This window comes from Lindgomyces ingoldianus, assembly GCF_010093535.1.
Source record: "Lindgomyces ingoldianus strain ATCC 200398 unplaced genomic scaffold BDR25scaffold_70, whole genome shotgun sequence".
Lineage (NCBI taxonomy): Eukaryota > Fungi > Ascomycota > Dothideomycetes > Pleosporales > Lindgomycetaceae > Lindgomyces > Lindgomyces ingoldianus.
Window position 1 is genome coordinate 155,489 of NW_022985231.1, and position 21,203 is coordinate 176,691.

Sequence of the window (21,203 nt, forward strand, 5' to 3'; positions counted from 1 at the left end):
ATCTACTTACGCTTCATTAACCCATTCGGTCAGCGGCGTGATGTTTTCCGAGATGATACACTTCTCTCTTTCCCTCCTAAACTTCAAGTACCAAAGCTGCAATTCCTAACCTGCGTTATCGGAAACACCCCACTCAATCCCAGTCTCACTTCCCATAAACCCGGAGGTCTCTAGTCTATAGTTTATCTCTTCTACAAGTTCCAAGAAATGTTCAATTTCTCAGTCCTGAAAGAAGTCGTTCCCCACGAATCGCCCGAGCATGATGTGCGCAGGGGGTGCGATATAACACATGTCGATGCTGACTCTGCTTCCAATGCTAGTGTATTCGTCGCTTCTTAAATGGTGATGCGTATATTCATCTTAGGCTGATGGCAGAAATGTTAACGCAACACCCATCTTGTCGAAGACTATTCGAGGAGAACTAGAAATCCTAATGTCCTCCATGACCGCGCGGAGGTGCAATACGGCATGTCACTGGGACAGCTCAATTATCACATCGCCTTTCTAGCTAGAAAGGACTTCCGCATAATCCTAAAGGGGCACCTGCCCCTGTCCATACTGAAGTTCGTGTATTTTTACTAATGATTGGAGGAGGCGGTCAAGCCCAAATCGCCAGACAATTGACCTTCTGCCAATCTCGGTTTCCCAGTACGGAAACATTCCTCATAGTGTTCTGAACATCTAAATACTTGAGAAGTGCTTGATCTGCTACCACAGGATTGGATGTGGAGGGATTGAAGCATGGCGTTGAGAGGCTATGTACGAGTCTCTATGAGAGGTATACGCTTCCTGGGCTCATGCCTGGAGAGATTAGATCAGGATGAAGCAATAGCAGAGATTAACGCCAGGCTCACGGAGTCTCTCCGGCAGTCAGGGTGATCCAGCATATCATTGCACCAGTTTCTCTTTGAAGAAGGACCAGCGATGAGGGTAGGAAAAGGGAATCCCGTCATGCTAGCGAGCAAGCTGCTAAAAGTGCAGTCTACGACCATAAGATTAGAATGAGAACGATTCTTCGGTTTTAGTAACTGCTAATTCTTGGGCCACAGAAGGAGAAAACTTCATGACCTATCCTATGCGCTAAACTATCAATGGTGATTGCGGCAACCGTTCCCAAGTTGGCCGACGCTGGTCCGGCGCCTTTCATTAAGGGTTTTAACCTTCAACCTCATTTCCCTCCTTCTAGATCTTCTTCTGTATTAGCAATTTAGTCCTAGCCTTCCACACAGGCCACAAGAAACGTTGAACCTGTCAGAGGAATTATCGTGGCGGGCAGTATCCACCACTGTGAAGAAGCTTACAAAACTGAAGAACTAGGCATGTGTTGCTTACGAATGCGGTCAATCACATCTACGATGGGCGTTAGTTGTAATTTATCTTGGACTAGGTTTCGCATGGTTAGATGAGGCGCCGAACATTAATTGCGTGGAACTCCTTGCAGCGTTTCCATTAGGAAGTAGTACGATTCGACTCAGGCTTTCTAGACAAGTTACGTCTCACTTATTATATACTTTTGTTTGCTTCACCTAACAGCAGGGGTTAATATAATTAAGTTACAGTTTAATTAAAGCTGCTTGTACTTAACTTTTTACTAAAAGTTATAATGTAACTGTTAAAGCTTTTAGAGTAGTAAGTCCCACTTACTTTTAATATAGCATGTAAGGTTATTTAATTTACTAAAAACAACCTTATAACATAGCTAGTTCAGCCGGTCGTTACAACAGCCACGGCAGCACCTATAGGAGCCACCTAGAGGAGAAATAGTTATCTTATAGTTAATTAGACCTTATTCCTATGTCTTTAGAGGCCTATAGCTAAGCTGTTTTTACTAGAGTATAGCGTACTTTAATTAAATTGTACTACTCGTACAGATCACGTGAGCTGTAACAGAAATGATATGTACACCTACCTCTCCTCCTCCCTGTTGTACGAACGTACACAAAACCTCACTCGTACAGGCCTCAAAATTGCCCAATCGTATAGTACTACGCCTCGTTGGAAGCCCTGCAAGCAGGGAGCTGTCGTATTTCAGTTGGCGGCCAACCATTATTTGCGCCAAAGGCAACACAGCTAATCCTAACTATTGAAGATACTCTGTGGAATATTGGCATTGTTCTCCTATCTTCAATGTGAAATATGCCGCTCGCTACCACTTGCGCTACTCGCAACATCATCGAGGCACACAGATATGATGGCGCGGACGCGGTTACATAGGACTCCAGATTCAAAACATGTTCCTAGAGGCCTGTGTTGCTAGGGAGGTAGTTCATTCATAACTGTATCGAACAGTGACTCCCTTCGAGCCCTGTGGGACAGAGAAAACCTCCGCAGGCGGTGTTCCATTCTCGGGATCATGCCCTTTGGGATCTCCCTCTCTATAGTGTATTGGAACCATTCTGCTAGCTTTAAATTATCCTTTGTCGAGTCTTTTGGCTGTCCCGGAAGAAGTTAAGTTTCCAAGAAGGTTGGGGCAAGAAGATTACATACCTAACTAAAGTACTTGTTTCCTGGCCTTTTTCAAACGTGAACTTTTCAGGATGGGAGAACTAGGGATAGTATACACTTCCTTCCCTGCTCTTCGCTTCCCAGCTGACCTGATACTCGTCAATAATGCAGCCGAGAAGGACCGGAAGAAGGAGAATACTAACTTGGTACTCATTTTGTACTTCACACTTCCTCAAGTTCAAACCCGAATAGCTCTGTTGATCCGTGAAAATACAACTGAATTCACTGCTCCGTAGTCTGGTACCACATTCTAATTCTCCAGCCCTCCTATTCATTCAGTGCCGAGCATCTAGGAGGGGTAACCAGACTAGATAGTTTGAGCTTGGGGATATCGGGCAGAGGACCATGACCTTTAAGGATGGTCCAGTCAGATACGTAACCTGTCTAGATATCGACCTGTAAATGTAAGTACTCAACAGGGTGATAGTATCAGGTTAGGACTTATAACAAAGCACCACTACCATCAGTGACCCAGCTTGAATTAACAGCTCCAATCCAGTACGATTGTTTCCATTTAAAAGTTTAATGCTAAGAAAGTTCTATTATTTCTCGCTATTTGCTTTGGAAGATCGTATTAATCTCATTGTTAACCTTTCTGGCGAGAGTCAAAGTGGAGGTAAGGTGTACATGACCTTCGTTATTCAGTTTCAGCAACCCAGAATCAATACAGATCACAAGTGTAATTAAGTGTGCATCGGTCATTGAAAGAGGGTCTTGACCTTCGAAGTTGAAAATTCATGGTAGAGTCAAATATCGGGTAGAATCGAGGGGGGATAAGAACTAGACTACGTGAAATGATTTGATTTGTATCCTCTCAATGCCCCATCAATAGCTCTTAGTAGAGTGATTTCGATGTATAGTAGAGAGTATGGAATGATCTTTCTGATGGAACCATATCATGGCTGGTCCTGTTCTAGACTCGCCGTGAGAATATGTCATTAACGAATAGTGTCCATAGTGGGTAATTGAGGCATGATGTTGACTGATACCATGAAGCAGTACTCGAGGACACAAAGAAGCTGGATACATTCTGGAGCAGGCGCATTGGGTCTAGAAGAAGGCTCGCCAATGTTGTAGGAATCCCACTTCCGCGTCTTGACCCAGAGTGAGTATAGCCGTAGAGCAGATTACCCTGATGATTTAGTCATGTCTCGCCTTTTCTCAGTGTATATTCCTTGATGATCATGCTGATGTTAGAGCGCAGGTTTGCTGAAATACTGAATCCGTGGACCTGGATCAAGGATTGCCTTCGATATTGCGATCATAAGTGTTGAATTCCTTCCTGCCGGCTGATTAATCAGTGCTTGACGCGCCACACATGCAGCAAATACCAACTCAGAGGCGAAGTTTATGACGCATCATCGCCGGACACCCAATTGGTCCTGATGCATTTAACTCATCTTATCTGTAACCATTTTTGTAAGTACGTGAACCAGTGTGCAGACGAAAGTAAGAACAAGAGCCGCAAAAGGATACTCCCAAGTTGGAGTTGCGACTAACCTTACAATCTAGGGTATTTACACGATTTGAGTAGCATAAATCTTGGAATGTAGCGACCTCTATACTTTTTCCGATTTGAGATCTCCCTAGGTCTCGAACGGCCGTGGCCTCTGTAATATGATATCTCCACGAATTATCTGATTATATATCTGTATTTTCCTGTTGGGGAATCTCATGGTTCGTTACGTAAGGGGCTGAGCTGTGGGAGCGCCGCTAGCTGCTCTCCCATGCAACCATTAGTTCATCACGTCAGGACGCAAGCGAAGTGAATGGAATTTTGGGGTCGGGGCCATGACTCGTATGGCCCTCTTTCGATTTGGGGAACATTTCAACCGAGGAACTCGAATGTATGATTGTTTTCGAAGGACATGCCTTGGTGACTTCCATGCCTTACGAGTTCCCAACCTTAGAAGCTGGTTTGAACTACTGACAAGACTCTTAGAGCACATTAATATGGGCTCCTGATTGCAACTTAGGGGAATAACAGCCTCAGCATAGCTTAGTCTTATCTCCTACGATAGATCCAGCACTTAGCAAGTCATTAACCATGCCTCAAATAGCGCTACTATATAACCCCGGCTAAGTCGAGAATTTCAGACGTATTCTTCAGTGAACGAAACATTGTGGTGATATTTGTTTGCCCTAGAGAGCGGATGAGCTTATGAGAATGGTAGGGATGTGAACGGCCAATGTGGGGGAGGAAGAGAACCAAGGTCTGGAGGAGCGGAGACCTCCGTCAATATAGAGCTTCCCCACCCATCCAAAATTAAGTAGAGGATATGTTAGGGGCATGCAAAATTGTCCCTCTCGGTGCCTGTCCTAGGTTTTGAATCCATTTTATATCTAGGTAAGTGCTTACACATTCTTCCACCACCCCAAAGACGAGGGATCAACAGCTGCCATCGATATCGAATCTATCGAGTCCTCAGATGATTCACAGAAAAAAAAAATGGACTACGTCCAAGAACGAAGTACCGCGATGACCGAAGGGAATCGTTGGCGTTAGTGTCTTCGGTTTAGCAGTTTTACATCAGTCTGAAAACAGTTCAAACTACTAAGCAGACTTAGCAACAATTAAGTTAACTTGTTAACTTAACTTAATTAACTTAATACTATTAAGTTAATTAAGTTAAGCATAGAAGCTAAATTTATTAAGTTAATTAAGTAAATTTTACTTACTTAATTAACTTAATTAACAGACTTAATAGGCTGTAATATTATAAGTTTTACTAAGAAATTACTAAAGGTTACAGTATCTTCTAGTACATAAAGTAGTAAATTCTAGTTATAGCTACTAAGGTAGTACCTTACTGCCTACCTAATAGAGCTTAGCGTCTTCTATTCTACTAACATAAAAGCTTACTGCCTACCTAGTAGAGCTTAGTGCTTATCTAAACTTATTATAACTTTAACATGTTATCTTACCTACTTTACTAACACTTATCTCTATTAATACTAACACCCTCTTTATTAATATAGCGTTGCCTAATTATATAGAGGGTATAAATAGTAACTTTATCTAAGTTTTTAGCTAGCAGCTTAAAAGCATAGTGTTATAAACTATTTTTAAAGATAGCGCTACTAATATAGCTACTAACATGTTGCTAGAGCTTAACACTAATAAAAGCTTTATAAGTAAGTTATAATTAACTACTAATAGTAATATTAATAATAATAATAATAATAATTATAACAGCATTAACTAGCTACACTTATTAGGTTATTATAAGCTACTCTACACACTAAAGCGCAGTTAAAAGAGCTAAGTTTAGCAATATAAATATTACTTTTAGCATTAAAAGTAATAATGCTTATATTAGCTTTACTATTACTACTACACTTATAAGTAACTTAATAGCTTTTATTAAGCTAATTTATTAACTACATTAATTACACACTATTTTAGAGAGTGTAAAGCTAGCTATAGCATTAATAAAAACAGTAAAAAGTCTACCTACTATGTTATAACAACATCCTCTACATAATCCTCTCTACTTGCCTATATTTATTATAAAGGCTTTAGAGTATTATAAGGTGTTACTAATTTTATTATATTAAGCTTTTTATATATAACTTTTTTATAGTTAGTACTTAATTAAGTAGTAGCTAATAACTAAGTGCTTTTTATAATTAAAGGCGCAGCTTTTTATAACATGTTATAGTAAGCTAACCTATTAGCAAAGACAGAGCTCTAGAGATCTTATAATACTTTATAAGCCTATATAATTACTAAGTATAAGTTTTATGTACCTACTATTATTAATTACTTATGTAATGTATAATTAGCTATTTATATCTCTTTTAATAATTAGACATTAATAGGTAGTAAATAAGTGTTAACAGGTATTTACATCTACTACCTTAATAGTAATAGTAAGCCTTATAATTATATATTAAGCCTACCTTTATTAATAGGCTAGCATATAAGTGTTAATATTACTACTATTATTAACACTATGCTTAAAAGCTTTAAAATATCTGTGTGTAACTTAGGCTACTTTATTTTTAATAATGCTACTAATAATAACACTGCTATTAACACTCTAGCTATTAAATATAGCTTTAACACTTATTATTAACGCCTATATTACACTTACTATATAATTAATCTTACTGCTTAATAGATTATATTTAGTAAAGATTAAAAAGCATTTAATAATATAAAAGAGTACTTAAATAATAAGGCAGCTTTTCTTAATAAGTAGCAGTAAGCAGGCCCTCTAGGCGTCTTAATTAATGTTATTGCCTTTATCTATACGCTGCAAGCTTGCTAGCTTCTTAAATAATGCTAAGTAGCCTATAACACTTAATTAGATAGTAATAGTAAAGTAAAAACACTAAAAATTATTAAGCTAGTAAAGATAAAATAAAACTTTTATTATAATTATTTTTTACATATACTTAAGCTTTATATGCTTTTTAATAACTATATTAACTATAAGCTTATTAAGTACTAACGCTAAAGCACTTATTAATGCTTATAACTACTTAATCTTAAGTAGTGTTGCTTTATCTAAGAGAATAGCTTTAGTGTAAAAAATTAAGTAATAATTATAAAGTATTATAAAATTCTATAACCTTTTAAAGAGGCTACTATTTATATAAAGGGCAGGGGCGTAGCTAGTATGTTAGAAGTAATATAAAAGGTTTTACTTACACTTACTTAGCTTACTACTACTCTTAATAATATACTTTATTAATATAATAATGTTAACTTTAATAATATTAATGCTTTAAAAGACTATATAAAAGCTACTTATAATATAGCTTATATAAAGATTTATAAGTATCTATATAAGTTAAAAGATACCCTAGCATATTATATAGCCTACTGTCTCCACCTGCGCATAAAAGGCTACATAGATAAGGTGTAAAAGGTGCTTTATAATTATAATAAGAAGCTTTATATAAGGCTTTACCTTTATAAAAGCTAGCTAGATAATTGCTATGTTAGCTTTTAACACTTATAAGTAGAGTTTAAAGATGCTACCTTTTTAATTAGTACACTAGAGCTACTACTAAAGAAGGCGCGTACTAGGCTGTCTAGAAGCTAGTTAGACTTTATAAGAGCTACTTTATAAAGTAATAACACACACTTATCTCTTTACTATAATAAGTTTAAGTAGTAGATAATTAAGTTACCTATGCTAAAAAAGTTTTTATTTACACATAATTTAATTATCTACTAAATTAGAAAGGCTAATAAGTACTTTATCTTATTACGCTTTGCCCTTATAGTCTTTAGTATTTCTACTATAGCTACTAACTATAAAAGGACCTTTTCTAAATTAGGTAATTTATTAGAAATAAAATAATTATTTATAAAGGTAGATTTTTTATCTACTTTATAATTACTATATAGCTAGAAGCGCTTTAGCTTAAAGCCTATAACAGCATTAAACAGTCTCTATAATAATAGTATCTTTTCTAAAAAGCTTAAGACTATTTATAATATCTATAGTTAATTTAATATGCTGTAACTATGCTGTAAAGCTATTAATTAAGTTAAGTTAATTAATTAAGCTAGCTCTTTTTAGGGCTATTAAGTTAATTAAGTTAAGCAAAAGCTACTAAATCTGTTAATTAATTAAGCTATTCACCTTAACTTAATTAACTTAATTGTTGCCAACTCTGCTACTAAGCCTGTTAAAATCCTTGTTCCGCTCCTCTAAACTACCTCATCGAGTCCCCCCGAGCCCGTTCCGTCACACTGTGATCCCCGTCATTAGTATCCTGTCAGCAAATCACGCGCAAGTCGTGCGCAGACGCGGCCGCAACTAAAGTCGTATCATCCTGCTACCAGAAGCTAGGTTAAAAAGTGAACATGAAAATCTAAGGCTAACGACACCTATTACCACAACTATTAGTGTTTCCCAACTCCAACCCCACCTCACAGACTAAAATATATATGCGTCTGGAACTGAGGCTCTGCCAACCTTTAAAGAAAACCTCCACAGACGTTGTCTCTGATACTCACTGTCCAGATAAGCCTAGCTCCGCCTCCCCCATCAATTTCTCCATCTGAACTAAAACAGCGACCTTTCCTAACACATTCAACCCACACTCAGCCTTCCAATCATCAAAAATCCTCCCTTTAATTCCCTAATCATCTCAATCCAACGTTTCCCCTACATCAAGCCCTCCTCGCCTTCCATCTCCGCGCCAGAAAAAGACGGCTGCGCTATCATCACCGACTTCACCACCCCGTCAACCGTTGAAAAGGCACGTGCAGAAGTGGGCCATACCTCGACTCCAAACAACCAAACAGCACCGTTGAGGCACTGAAGGGCGGCACAAAAACCTGCAAGCAGCTAGTTAGCCGTAGCACAGCAGTTCCCGAGACATTATTCAGCGATGCATTATATCAAGAAATTGTTTCGCATTTCCTCTCCATTTCAAAGACGAATTGGTACAGGATGGACGCATCCACAAATACATGCCCGCCGCTACTAAGTATTGCGATTACATTGGATATCCGGCAGGGCCCCGCGGCGCAGCGGTTGCATCGCGACGATAAAAATCACTACGTGCACCTGCACTCCAGTGAGTATACGTTGGGAAGGGATATGTTACTTGGATAATTCGTCCGGTTGGGACACCATCACCGAGAACGGTGCAATGCGCATTGTCTTGGGAAGGCTATGGTGTGACGAGACACTTGATTTTAGAAAGGACGGGTGTAAAGGGATTATGGATGTGGGGTTGAAGGCTAGAGAGGTATTTATGATGCTCGGGAGTTGGTGTCATGGGGGTGGAGAGTTTAGGTGTGAGAAGGGACGTAGGGTGATGCATATAGATGAGCAGATTATCCTTCCTTTCCAGGAAGAAAGTGGCTAGTCCCGATTAGGAAGGATAACGGGCTTTGCTTGGAAGGTCTTGGCAGCGCCAATCATATTTGGAGGGAAAAACCACGCAGCAGAAGTGATTTTAACACCCCCGACCGCGTCGTCTTCGATCACGATAGGGAAACAGGCCAGATCAAGCATGTAGCAGAGCAGAATGATTACTTGAAGCTTAAAAACGTAGAACAACAAAGCTTTTTGGTTATTTGATTTTCTACCAATCAGATCAATAACCGGCTTATATCCAGACCAATAGGAGAGAGGGCTTGGCGATAGAGATACAGGGGGGTCTCCTGAACGGACTGTTCCGCGTGCACAAACCAACATCCGTGCGTAGAATGTTCTGAATAAGTTACAATCCTTTGTAAGCAGGTTGCTAAGAAACTTATGTACCTTGCTCAGCTCATGCTACCACTATTATACACCTCAATGCCAAAGACACCAAAACGACGATTAACGTACAAGGAGCGCATACAGATCAACACCCTCCATGATATAGGCTGGAAACAGAAGGATATTGCCCAGAAACTTGGGATACCTCCTTCGACAGTCTCTCTCTGCCTCCGTACGCCTGAGACGCCCACGAAGCCTAAGGGACGGCGCCCTATCCTATCAACTCCGTTTCGAATCCTTCTCGTACGCCATGCGACTGAGAACGCTGAGCAACGTTGGAAAACTCGAGAGGAGATAGCTCAGGAGCTAGGGATCACCGTCTGCCGCCGATCACTTATCAGGGCGTTTAAGAAGGAGCTCTATCATCGTCGTAAAGCAACAGAGAAGCCCTTCCTTACTGAACAACACAAGGCAGATCGAATTAAGTGGGCATAGGATCACCTATACTGGACCAACAATCAGTGGGCTAATGTCAGGTGGAGCGACGATATGAGTGCTCAGGCAGGCCCTAGGGAGATTTTTGTGACAAGAAGGCCTAAGGAGCGCTTCCTACCTGCCTGCTGCGTTCCTCAATTCAAGGACTACTCTAGCTGCATGGTGTGGGCAATGATCTCAAGAGACATGAAGGGCCCTCTGATCGTATACGAGAAGAGTTGGTGTACGAACAAGAAGCGCTCAGTTAATTCAAAGGTATATATTAAGCATATTCTGCCTCTGATCATGGCGTTTCGAGACGCGTACGCTGCGTACACAGGCAGGCAGTTGATCTTGATGGAGGATAACGCCTTAATCCACACATCTTGCGCTACAATAGCGGCTGAGGACGCTCTTGGTATCCCAAAGATGTGGTGGCCATCAAACTCACCTGACCTCAATCCTATCAAGAACGTCTGGCAGATGTTGAAATATCGCCTAGGGAAGCGCTTTCCAAAGACAGACAAGGAGGTGAGGCAGTATCTCCTTGAAGAGTGGGAGAAAATCTCTTTTAGTGACTACTGTCGCACGTGTCTCACGCGATATCATACCCATGTACTGCACTATTCACTCATTAGGCATAGCTCCTATCTCGTACAGTATATAGTCAGCTCAGAGCTCTATCGAGCTCCTCAGACCTTACAATACACTCATTCCACCTTGTTTGGATCTCGCTCCCTTGTCGAGTCGTTTGCCATATGTCCCCTCCTCAGCTCATGCAAGAACTACAGCAAGTATATTAAGTTAATGAGGCAGCGCTGTTAGGATGTGATCGTGGCTGAAGGTGGGCATACAAAGTGGTGAGAGTGTGGTAAGACAATGTGACGGTACGATGCGTATTTGTATGTATTTTACATAGAAAACAGCATTCGAGAGCATTCGAGAATCGCTGGCCTGTGCACGCGGGTGCAGCCCGTTCAGGAGAGGGCCCTGTAGTGTAATATTTGATGTTTTGCTGATCGGGAATTTATCGATAGGAGATAAGCTACTTGTCGTATCCAATCGAGGATGTGAGGGGCTATAATAAGGTGGTGCAAGAGAGATTGGGTGGAAGCAGTCGGGGCCGAAATTGGGATGGGTGTATTTTAAGAGTCCAGAGTGTCTGCTGAAATGGGGAATGGTATTATGCAGGTGCTGAAACTGAGATAAATGACAGCGAGAAAGGAAATTTGAACAATATGGTATCAACAGCTTATCCTTCCCACCCCAGTCCTCTCCTGAACTCCTTCCCTATGAGAGCAATACCGACAGAGTGCTTGGGAATGATGCAAAGACAATATGGTGATAGAAACTCGCAGTCCGAATTCCCCTTCGTGTAGACACTTCTCTTGTCCTTTCCTGAACTCCTTAGATACGCGAGCAATACAGGCCGAGGCCTTAAAAATAATTCAACCGCTATTAAGTAGGCGATGCCAGCTCATATTTCCTATCGCCGGGTCCCTTCGAATAGGCATCGGTCCCATCCATCTCAATTGGAGCAAGGCTACTGTCAGCCTCATGCACACACGGAAATTCGTGCGCTGACTTATCCGACAGTTCAACGTCGCCAGTGAAGGGGTTTGTCGGGTCGGACCGCACGGCGAGTGCTTCGAGTTCTGCTGCCTGGGATTTTCGTGATTTCCTTCTCCGCCAAAACCAAGCTAGCAAAAGAGCGGAGATGAGAAGCAAGGAACCGAGAACAACCGAGACAGCAATCGCAGTAGTATGCGAGGATTTCTTTGGAGGATTCGAGCAAAATGCGGCGATGTTTCGTTTTGAGGAATCCCAAGGTTGGATCGATGCGGGAGCAAGCCCGAACCTTCCAGCCGCCCAATCGATAACCATGTAGTTTTGCGAAAGAAAGACTCCGCCAAGTAGTGGCACGTTCAGCATCCCACCTTCAGGAGAGACGACGGCAGACATGGCCCTGCTTGTGTTGGTAACGGTGTAAAGTCCTTTGCTGTTCTGATATCGCTCGTGCGATACCATCTCAAAGTGCGGAATTGTGGAGGTATACGCCTGGCCCTGGTCATTGCTCATCTTGATCTGGAGCTCTCCCATCAAGGACTCACTCGACCAAGGATATGTTTGTTCTGTATATGGGGGCGAATCGTCAGTAGCCTTTGGGTGTTTTGTAAGGTTTGTCCACGTTTGCCACATTTCCTGGGTAAAGGTGAACGCGTTCTGAACTGGATCTATGCAGAAGGGAATCTTGGAGAATCCAGATGATGGAAGAAGGGAATTTGAGCTGTTGGAGGTCACGAGGGTTGCACCGTCCACAAGAACTTGAAAGGGGCAGTTGAGTCCAGCGAACCGATTGCCGATAGGGAACCAAGTGAAAGAGCCATTTACGCGTGATGTGTCGTAACCGCCAAAAACTATTTCCCCGTCGGTGGAATGAAGTTCACTTCGACTCGCCATAAATATTCCAACTTCGCCAGGCACTTCGTCAAATAATCCAGCCTTAACGAAAGCTTTTATCGTCGACGAGTCATTTGAGCCCAGCCCAAGAGCGGTACGATTGGAGATATACGTTTCCGTCCACAAGGCAAGTGGATACCCAGGGACTTGTATGTCTCCACTGAAAGTCGCCGTGTCCCATCCACGAAGAATGTGTGAAGTCTCCTGGTAGGTTGCATTGTTCACTGGGTCAATCGTACTCCCGTTCCATCCTCCATCCGGTGCTGCTTTCCAAGTTGGGCTCTTTTCGACAAAGAAGACGCCACCAGAGCGACCAACACAACTTGTTGCATTCGAGGCGCCGTTGGTTAACGACCTGCAGTCTTCGCCATTCTCAATGATGGTGTTGTTCCAAAAGAAGGTCAATCGCATACCTTAGAGTTAAAATTTAGTGGTGGGGAATAGTAATCCTGATTCAGCGGACTTACCCTGCGGCTGGCCCCCTATGCTAACAGGGAGCCCTCTGTTCAAAGCAACACCATCACCAATAGTGTTGTTCTTGATAGGGAATGCCCAGTAAGGCGCCTTGCAATTTGTTGACCCCGAGACGCCGCTCATGATTGAAGATTCTCAAGATCGTGAAGGGCTGGATGAAGTGGTGCGCGAGAGAGGTCCATTTGAGGGGTACTCCACCAGCAATGTGCCGGACCCGAGCCTGTGCTGGCATTCAGCCCTTGCAGGGCACAGCTGGGAGTGCACTCAGGTTGACATTCCGTGTTACAGGCGACGTTCCATATCGTACGAGAGTCGAAATATACTTGTGGTTAGACTCTCTATCTAATGCCCGAATTAGGCATGGTCACATCGAATGCATGAGGCTGCGTGCCGAAAGGCTTGGACACAGCAATATTTTTAAAGCTGAGGTCGGCGACGCCGCACCCACAACGGTGTAACACGATAACCTTAAAAAGTTAAATTAAATCAAGGCGAATCAAGAGTTCAAGGGCGACGGTCCGGGGGGGACCGCCTGCGGTCAATGTTGAAAATGACTCTATTTCTGCGATTGAGCAATGCCTATTGACTAAGTGAAGGTCGACGGTTGGAGGCAGGGAAGAGCGGGTGGCTTCCACACACGTGATGAGGCGTCCCGAAGCCACCTGAAGTCTTTGTGGGCTTGCATTTCACGCCGTGTCCGAGCGGATCACCATTGTCCAATTCAGTCTGCCATCTCCTCCACGACTTCTCCATCATTCCCCAGTCCGAACAGAATCGTGAGAATGTGCCTATGAGATGTTGCTGTCGCGGCGCCTGAGTCATCTCCTCATTATCATGATCTCACTCCGCTTTCACTTGCTGTGTCCTTGACCACAATTGGACCATTGTACGAGCCCTTGTCATCGGCAGCCATGATGTTCCTATTCAATCCGACAATTCACCAGCCTCCACCATCGGCACCATGCCTCCATCAGCCACCACGAGCGAGAATGCAGGTACCTTCCAAAATCACGCTTCTCAAGAGATAGCCATCGTCGGTGGCGGCCTCGGGGGACTCGCCCTTGCCATCGGTCTCCTCAAGCACCATGTCAATGTCCACATCTACGAGTCCGCTGCTGCTTTCTCCGAGACAGGAGCCGGTGTAGCATTCGGTCCCAACTCTACGAGAGCCCTCGGGCTGATCCACGATGCTTTGCTTGAAGGTTACAAGAAGCATGCCACGTTTAACGAGAACCGCGACCACGATCACACCTTTCTCTCCTTTAGGTGGGGCATGGATGAGAAGAAAGAGGGTGGGAACAAGGCAGGAGATTTGATGTGGCACCTCGAGGATCTCTGGAATACGGAGGGCGCCCAGAAGCTAGATGTGCGGACGAGGAGCTGTATCCACAGAGCGAGGCTATTGGACGAGCTGGTCGCATTACTGCCGCAAGGCATAACGAGCTTCAGAAAGAACTTCGTTAGTGCTGAAGAACAGCTAGACGGATCGGTCAAGCTATATTTCGCGGATGGGACGACAGCCCTAGCCAGTGCAGTCATTGGGTGCGACGGCATCAAGAGCCAGGCGCGGGAGATTGTTTGCGGCCCGAGTGTTCAGGCGACGTACGTTGGTGAATATGCATACCGAGCCATGGTGCCAAAGGCGGATGCCGAGAAAGCCCTCGGAAAAGAGCTCGCTCGGAATGGCCAGCTCTACTGCGGCTATGGCGCCTACGTTGTTACATATCCGGTCGAACATGGGGACTTCACCAATATGGTTGCCATCCCTCGTGAATCGGGCGAGTCATATTCTTGGAGCCTGGCCGATTGGACTGTCCCAACCACCAGGGACGAATTCGTACAACACTTCAAAGGCTGGTACCCGCCTCTCGTCGAAGTAATCGCGAAATACTGTGGGCCACAGAAATGGGCCCTGTTTAACCTGCAACACTCGGCGCCATACTATAAGGGCAAAATATGCCTCCTCGGAGACTCTGCACATGCCACCACCCCGCACTTAGGAGCCGGCGCCGGTATGGCCATGGAAGATGCATTTATTTTAAGCAGCCTCATAGCGTCCGTCAAAAGCTCTGAGGGCATCGAGAGTGCGTTCCGAGCATTCGATTCCGTAAGAAGACCGCGAACCCAGCAATTGATAAAAAATAGTAGAATCGCCGGTCTGGCAACTGATTTCATGATGCCTGGCGTCGAAGACGACACCGATCGAATGAAAGACCATTTTAAGGCGTGGTATAAATGGCTGTGGCATGAGGATCTCGAGGCTCAATTACAGCTGGCGAAGAATCTACTGAAGGTGCGGGACGATGCGATTACTGATCGACTTGCATCTATCTAAGCAGGGATCTAATATGATGACATTGACTTGTTCTACCTTGTTCCTTTCGTCTAGGAGTAAAGCTGTTCCTGGGAAACAGATTAGTAGGTTCAATCCTTTTTCTACATTGTGTAGGGCTTTCTTCTGTGGCGCTGACAAATGGATCCATCACGTCATTTTTTTTTCTTTGAGCAGCCACGAACTTCAAACTACCGAGGTGTGATTGCTAATGGCCCTAAAACACTAACGACAGCAAGACATATTAATTCAATTCTGTCGCATCTTTTATTTCAGACCATTCCATCAATAGGCCTCCAAGGTTCACTTCAATTCCGCATCAATTACATCTCTTGCAAATATCATGTCACAGTCACGCCTGTTCAAGCCGCTAAAGGTCGGCAATGTCACCCTCAACAACCGTATCGCCATGGCTCCCTTAACGCGATTCCGCGCTTCAGACGAGCATATACCTCTCCCCATGGTCGCCGAGTACTACGCCCAGCGCGCATCAGTTGCAGGCACGCTCCTTGTCACAGAAGCCACCTTCATCACAAAAGAAAACGGCGGCTATCCAAACGTACCCGGAATCTACAACGACGACCAGATAAAAGCTTGGCGCACTGTCACCGACGCGGTGCACAAGAAAGGCAGCTACATCTACCTCCAGCTCTGGGCTTTGGGTCGTGTTGCAAACCCAAAGGTTGCTGAGCAGGAAGGCTTCACAGTCAAGAGTTCCAGCGCTGTTGCGCTCTCCGCAGACCTTGCAACACCAGTTCCACTAACGATTCCGGAGATCGAGGAAACAACTAAAAGTTACGCACAAGCCGCAAAGAATGCTATCGCAGCTGGTTTCGATGGCGTAGAAATCCACGGCGCTAATGGGTATCTCGTCGATCAATTCCTCCAAGACAAGGTCAACCAGCGAACAGACGCGTACGGTGGTAGTATAGAGAACCGTTCGCGATTTGCATTAGAGGTTGTTGAAGCCGTTGTTGAAGCCGTTGGCGCTGAGCGCACTGGAATCCGTTTCAGTCCCTTCAGCACATTCCAGGGTATGCGCATGGACGACCCAATCCCACAATTCTCCGATATTATCTCTAAGATCAACAAATTCGGCCTCGCCTATCTTCACGTCGTCGAGTCGCGGATTTCTGGCAACGCTGATGTCGTAGCTTCAGACAAGCTCGATTTTGCGGTTAACCTCTTCGATGGCCCCCTTCTTATCGCGGGCGGCTTCCGCCCAGATTCGGCGAAGAAGTTAGTAGATGAAGAGTATCCGAATAGGGACGTTTTGGTTGTGTTTGGACGATACTTTATTTCGACGCCGGATTTAGTGTTTAGAATTCAGGAGGGGATTGCGTTGAATGAGTACGATAGGCAGCAGTTTTATAATCCGAAGAGTGCGGATGGGTATACAGATTATCCTTTCAGTCAGGAGTTTCTTGCGAGTACGGGGGCGAAGGCGAAGGCTTGATTGTGGTTGACAGTCAAGGTGTGAGATATCGATCGTTGTGGCCGTAGTGTGATAGTGTTTAGATGGAGTTATGGCAGCTCCATAGTTTCCAGCATCGGTGCAGGTGAGATGATTATTAGAAATTACCCATAGAATCATAGGTTTGTCTTTGTCTTCTCCCCTGCTTCGCTCTCGCAATCATAAACTCCTCATCTCCTCATCTCCTAGTGATTCGCACCGCCCTCTAACCTCCGTTCGCCATCCTTACCTCTGTTTCTCACTTTCCGAATCCGCTTTTTTTTCTGCAAATATCAATTCAACTCAACAATTTCTAATGGTTCAAAACAAGCAAACCAGTGCTCGATTGTGTAGTTGATTATTACGTCAGTCTAACATTGCGAACGGATGTTGAGCAAGGGACATCCCCAGTTCAAGCCTTGGTCAAGACTTGTCATTTAACAAATTTTGAAGGGTTTGAAGGGGGGTGAGAGAATAGGCCTCTTTATTTACTTGTACTAGTTCTGGCTTGTTCGAACAACCCTTTTTGGCCCTAAAAATCTTCAGTTTACCGACAAACAAGTGATAAATCCCAGTAAGTGAGCAGATTTCGCATCCTGTAGTCAGAAGTAGTGATTTTCGCAATACATCAGACACGTCACCACGCGAAGCTACATGGATTGGTGGCGGATTTCATCTCCTAGCATGCATTAAAAGTCTATATTCTTCCCCCTTATTAGAGTATTGCAGTGAGGTTTGATAGATCACCGGACATATTCGTAAATGGTATCGGCGAGCACTCGTGAGTTAGTAAACAAGGAACGAACATTTGACCACAAATTAGGAGAATAGAGCGATGAATTGAAATAAAACGGAGGATACCTTTGAGAAGAAGTAGTGTTCCGTGCACTCCAAGTCAACATAAGCTATTGTCAGCGGAGAATATTCGAACTATACAGTCCTCGATTAATAAGAACCGAATTAAGATCAGCGTTCCCAACCGTACGTACTACGACTCGTAGATACGTGAACGTAGCAGTCACGTGAGCCGTTGAAACGTAGGAGGAGTGTGAGCTGTAACGTACGTAGGAGCCAGCTCCCATTACAGACCGTAATACGTCTTAGAGAGATAATATTTCCTAGTAATATAAGGTTTTATTAGACAGCTATAAAGACGTGTTAGAAGAGTGTTTAAAGTTATATTTTTAAAGTAATAATTAAGTAAAAACTTTATAGTTTATATAATAATTAAAAAGCTAGTAGAGAAAAAGATTAAAGCGTAGAATCTTATAATTTTAGTTAAGAATTATAATTACTTATAAACTTACTTATTATAAGCTAGTGTCACGATTGTGCACGAGTAAGGTTATAGAGCTTCACAGAGGTCTAGTTTAATTACTACGTGAGGTATTATAGTAGGTACAAGACGTTGTGTAAGAAACAGGAAGGTTTAGAAAAAAATTAGTAATTAAATACTTAGCTTAAAAGTCTAAGCGCTTTAGGTATAAATTAAGCCTGTTCTAAGTTTAGTTAGTGTTAAAGTAGTTTATACTTAAGTTTATGTCTATATTATGTTATATTTATGTTAGACGTGCACTAATAATACTCTAGTACACGTCTAATACAGTTATGTCTAGGATCTAAAAAGGATACTGTAATAGTACTCCCCCTTTTATTAAGAAAAGAATTCTTTACATTAGTAGTTCTAGCATTAAGTTATCTTTATTAGAGTATAAGTTTAGTTTAGATAAGTATTAGGCATAGAATTAGATTACTATAGAGTTTTTTTATAAGGCTTCTATAGGTTTCTATAATAGTTTGTTATATCTAGTTTATTTTATAAAGTATTTATAAATATATTTTTTTTTATTAAACTAGATTTATTTAACATTTTTTATAACATATTTTAGTTTATTATTTATAATAACAGGTTTAGGTAGTAAGTTTAGCTATTTAAGTAGATAATTAGATTTAGAAGCTACTTAGCGCAGCAATAATACATAGAACATAGGGTGTATCTTTATGCTGTTAGGTAGGATTAATTAGTAAGCATGTAATAAGACTATATAGGCTACTATAAAAAAGCTAAAGTTCTTTTAATTAAGTTTCTTTAATTATTAGTTTATTTAGATATTTCTAGTGTCTAGTTAGACCTTCTTACTAGCTGCATATATAAGGGCAGGGGTTTAAAATTAGTTTACATACTCTTGTTAAAAAGCTTAAGCCTATATAAGCTTTTTATAAACATATTTAGATATATTTTAGATTTTATTAATAAGTTTATTTACATCTATTACTTATACAGATTAATAAGTTAGTTAGAGAGTATTTAAAAGTAGTTTAAATTCTATTTAAAAGTAGTATTTATAGTTTACTAAGAATAAGAATACTTATGTTAATTTAAATATTATATTATTAGCTTTAAACTATGCTATAGCTAACTATTTTACTTAGTTATCTTACTAGTAGTTTATATACACTTATAGAACTTATTTTATTATAGTGTTTATGTTCTTAGTCTAGCTGTTAGTCTCTAGGTAAAAAGCTATAAATAGATAGAGGATAATTTAGAGCTATTTATAAAGTTTATCCTAAAAGGCTAAGACAAACTGCGTACCTTTGTCTAATATAATTATGTTAGGCAGGCTATAGTAAACTTATATGTATTAGTAGAATAACTAGCCTATATTAGAGGCAGTTATAAAGAAATATAGTATTAGGTGTTAATACTTAGTTAAGTAATTAACAACTACTATAATATTTATATACTCTTTAAATAAAAGTAGGTTTATAATAAAATTAATTAATATATCTTTTTAAGCTTATTTAAAGATTAGGAGTAGTTTAAGTAGGCTATTATACCTTTCTTAAAAGGCCTTTACTTTACAGCAAGTATAGCAACATAACATGTATTAGCGTACAGTATAGAACATGCAGGGCTAGTAGTACTCTCTCTATAGTAGGTTAAAAGTCTTTTCTCTGCCTAGGTGTCCTCTAACAAGCAAGTTGTGTATAATTTAGAGTAGTTTAATTCTTAGTTTATTAAAATTAAGAATTATAAGTTAGTTATAGTAATATAGCTTACTATTTTAGTTTTTATAGTTAGCTAGTGTTACCTTCTTTAACTAACTAGTGCTGTTTTAGAGTAGGTCTAAAGTTTCTTAAATAAACTTATTATTTAAATACTTATTAGTAATAATTTAATTAATTATTTAATCTATTTTATTTAAGTTAAGGTCTAAAAATAGCTTAAGTTAAAGTAGAGTTTAGTGTTAAGCCTTTTACACTTTTTTTTAAGTAAGAATGTTTTAGAATTACTTTATAAAGGCATCTAGTTTCCCTCTATTTTAACTAAAATAATGTTACAATCCTTGCTTCGTGGAAGCACTCAGGTCTGGTGATGTTCCTAGGGGATGAGTAGGACGGGTGGAAGGGGCCAATCCAGTAGGGTGTACAGTCCTACGTACAGGCTATTGGGCTAATAGAGAATGATGGGTGACTAGATTATAGTTTGCCCTATGTGCGGCAGTAGGGAGGCTAGGGTTAAACAGTCCTTTAGGACAAAGTTAGAGGTATATATAGTGTAAGATATATAAATAGTATTACAGCTTTTTAAAAAGCTAAATGCTACTTAGTTTATATAATAAATAAACTAAATGTTAAACACGCCTTCTAAAAGTTGTTTAATGTAGGAACTATATACATGTGCTAGGGTGCTAAGGGGAGCTAGAGGAGTTTATAGGAGCCTGCTAAAGAGAGCTCCTTAAGCTCCCTTAAGCTCCTAGTAATACGCAGCCTGCCTTCCTATTAGATAACGCATTCTTTTATAATCTTAGGCAGCTGTGCTGCCTCTGTGTCCTCTAACTAGTTTCTAAGCAAGCCCTGCCCTAATCTAGCTAGATTGTGGAGCACTGTTAGTGGAGTTACGCTAGTCTAACTATAGACTATAACACGCTGCCCCTCCTTCTTAGCAGCGTCTTTGCTGCTCTGCTTACACAACTGTGTTAGTAAAAGTTTATTTATAAGGTGTGCATCTTTCTGCTAAAAGGCGTCCTTAACATTTTTTTTTTATACTAAATAGCTTGCTAGTCTTATTTATTCTATTATCTTTATGTTGCTCTTTGTTTTAATCCTTTTTACTAGACAAAGATAAAGCTTTATAGTGCTTGCTAATTCTCTAGGTTGTCTTATGTGTTAACTCTATTTTTAGATAACTATGTTAAGTGTGTAAAAAAGTATAGTAAATGTAACACTTTTATTTCTAATGCTGCATAGGATTAGTTAGAGAAAGAATAGAAGACACTTTTCTAAGAAGCAGTTACTGTAAAAGTTTATAAGTAAGAGCTTAATA

General features: G+C 41.3%; 4 protein-coding genes across 4 annotated transcripts; 3 read left to right on the plus strand and 1 right to left on the minus strand.

Annotated features, from left to right (window-relative positions):
• The first annotated feature begins 8,190 nt into the window (after positions 1 to 8,190).
• Positions 8,191 to 11,468, plus strand: BDR25DRAFT_338131 (uncharacterized protein). The gene is made up of 5 exons (XM_033693258.1): positions 8,191 to 8,467; positions 8,644 to 8,711; positions 8,741 to 9,032; positions 9,115 to 9,288; positions 11,192 to 11,468. The coding sequence occupies exons 1-5, from the start codon at positions 8,414 to 8,416 to the stop codon at positions 11,321 to 11,323; spliced, it is 720 nt and encodes a 239-aa protein (XP_033539702.1). The 5' UTR covers positions 8,191 to 8,413; the 3' UTR covers positions 11,324 to 11,468.
• Positions 11,179 to 13,362, minus strand: BDR25DRAFT_308117 (uncharacterized protein). The gene is made up of 2 exons (XM_033690967.1): positions 13,082 to 13,362; positions 11,179 to 13,027 (listed from the first exon to the last, which is right to left on the minus strand). The coding sequence occupies exons 1-2, from the start codon at positions 13,209 to 13,211 to the stop codon at positions 11,613 to 11,615; spliced, it is 1,545 nt and encodes a 514-aa protein (XP_033539703.1). The 5' UTR covers positions 13,212 to 13,362; the 3' UTR covers positions 11,179 to 11,612.
• Positions 13,363 to 13,966: 604 nt separating this feature from the next.
• Positions 13,967 to 15,593, plus strand: BDR25DRAFT_122454 (mannitol 1-phosphate dehydrogenase). Its single transcript, XM_033683720.1, has one exon. It carries the CDS (start codon positions 14,050 to 14,052, stop codon positions 15,421 to 15,423), a length of 1,374 nt encoding a protein of 457 aa, XP_033539704.1. The 5' UTR covers positions 13,967 to 14,049; the 3' UTR covers positions 15,424 to 15,593.
• On the plus strand, positions 15,594 to 17,015 carry BDR25DRAFT_122455 (FMN-linked oxidoreductase). The gene has a single exon (XM_033683721.1). The coding sequence runs from the start codon at positions 15,764 to 15,766 to the stop codon at positions 16,874 to 16,876; it is 1,113 nt and encodes a 370-aa protein (XP_033539705.1). The 5' UTR covers positions 15,594 to 15,763; the 3' UTR covers positions 16,877 to 17,015.
• The last annotated feature ends 4,188 nt before the right edge of the window (positions 17,016 to 21,203 follow it).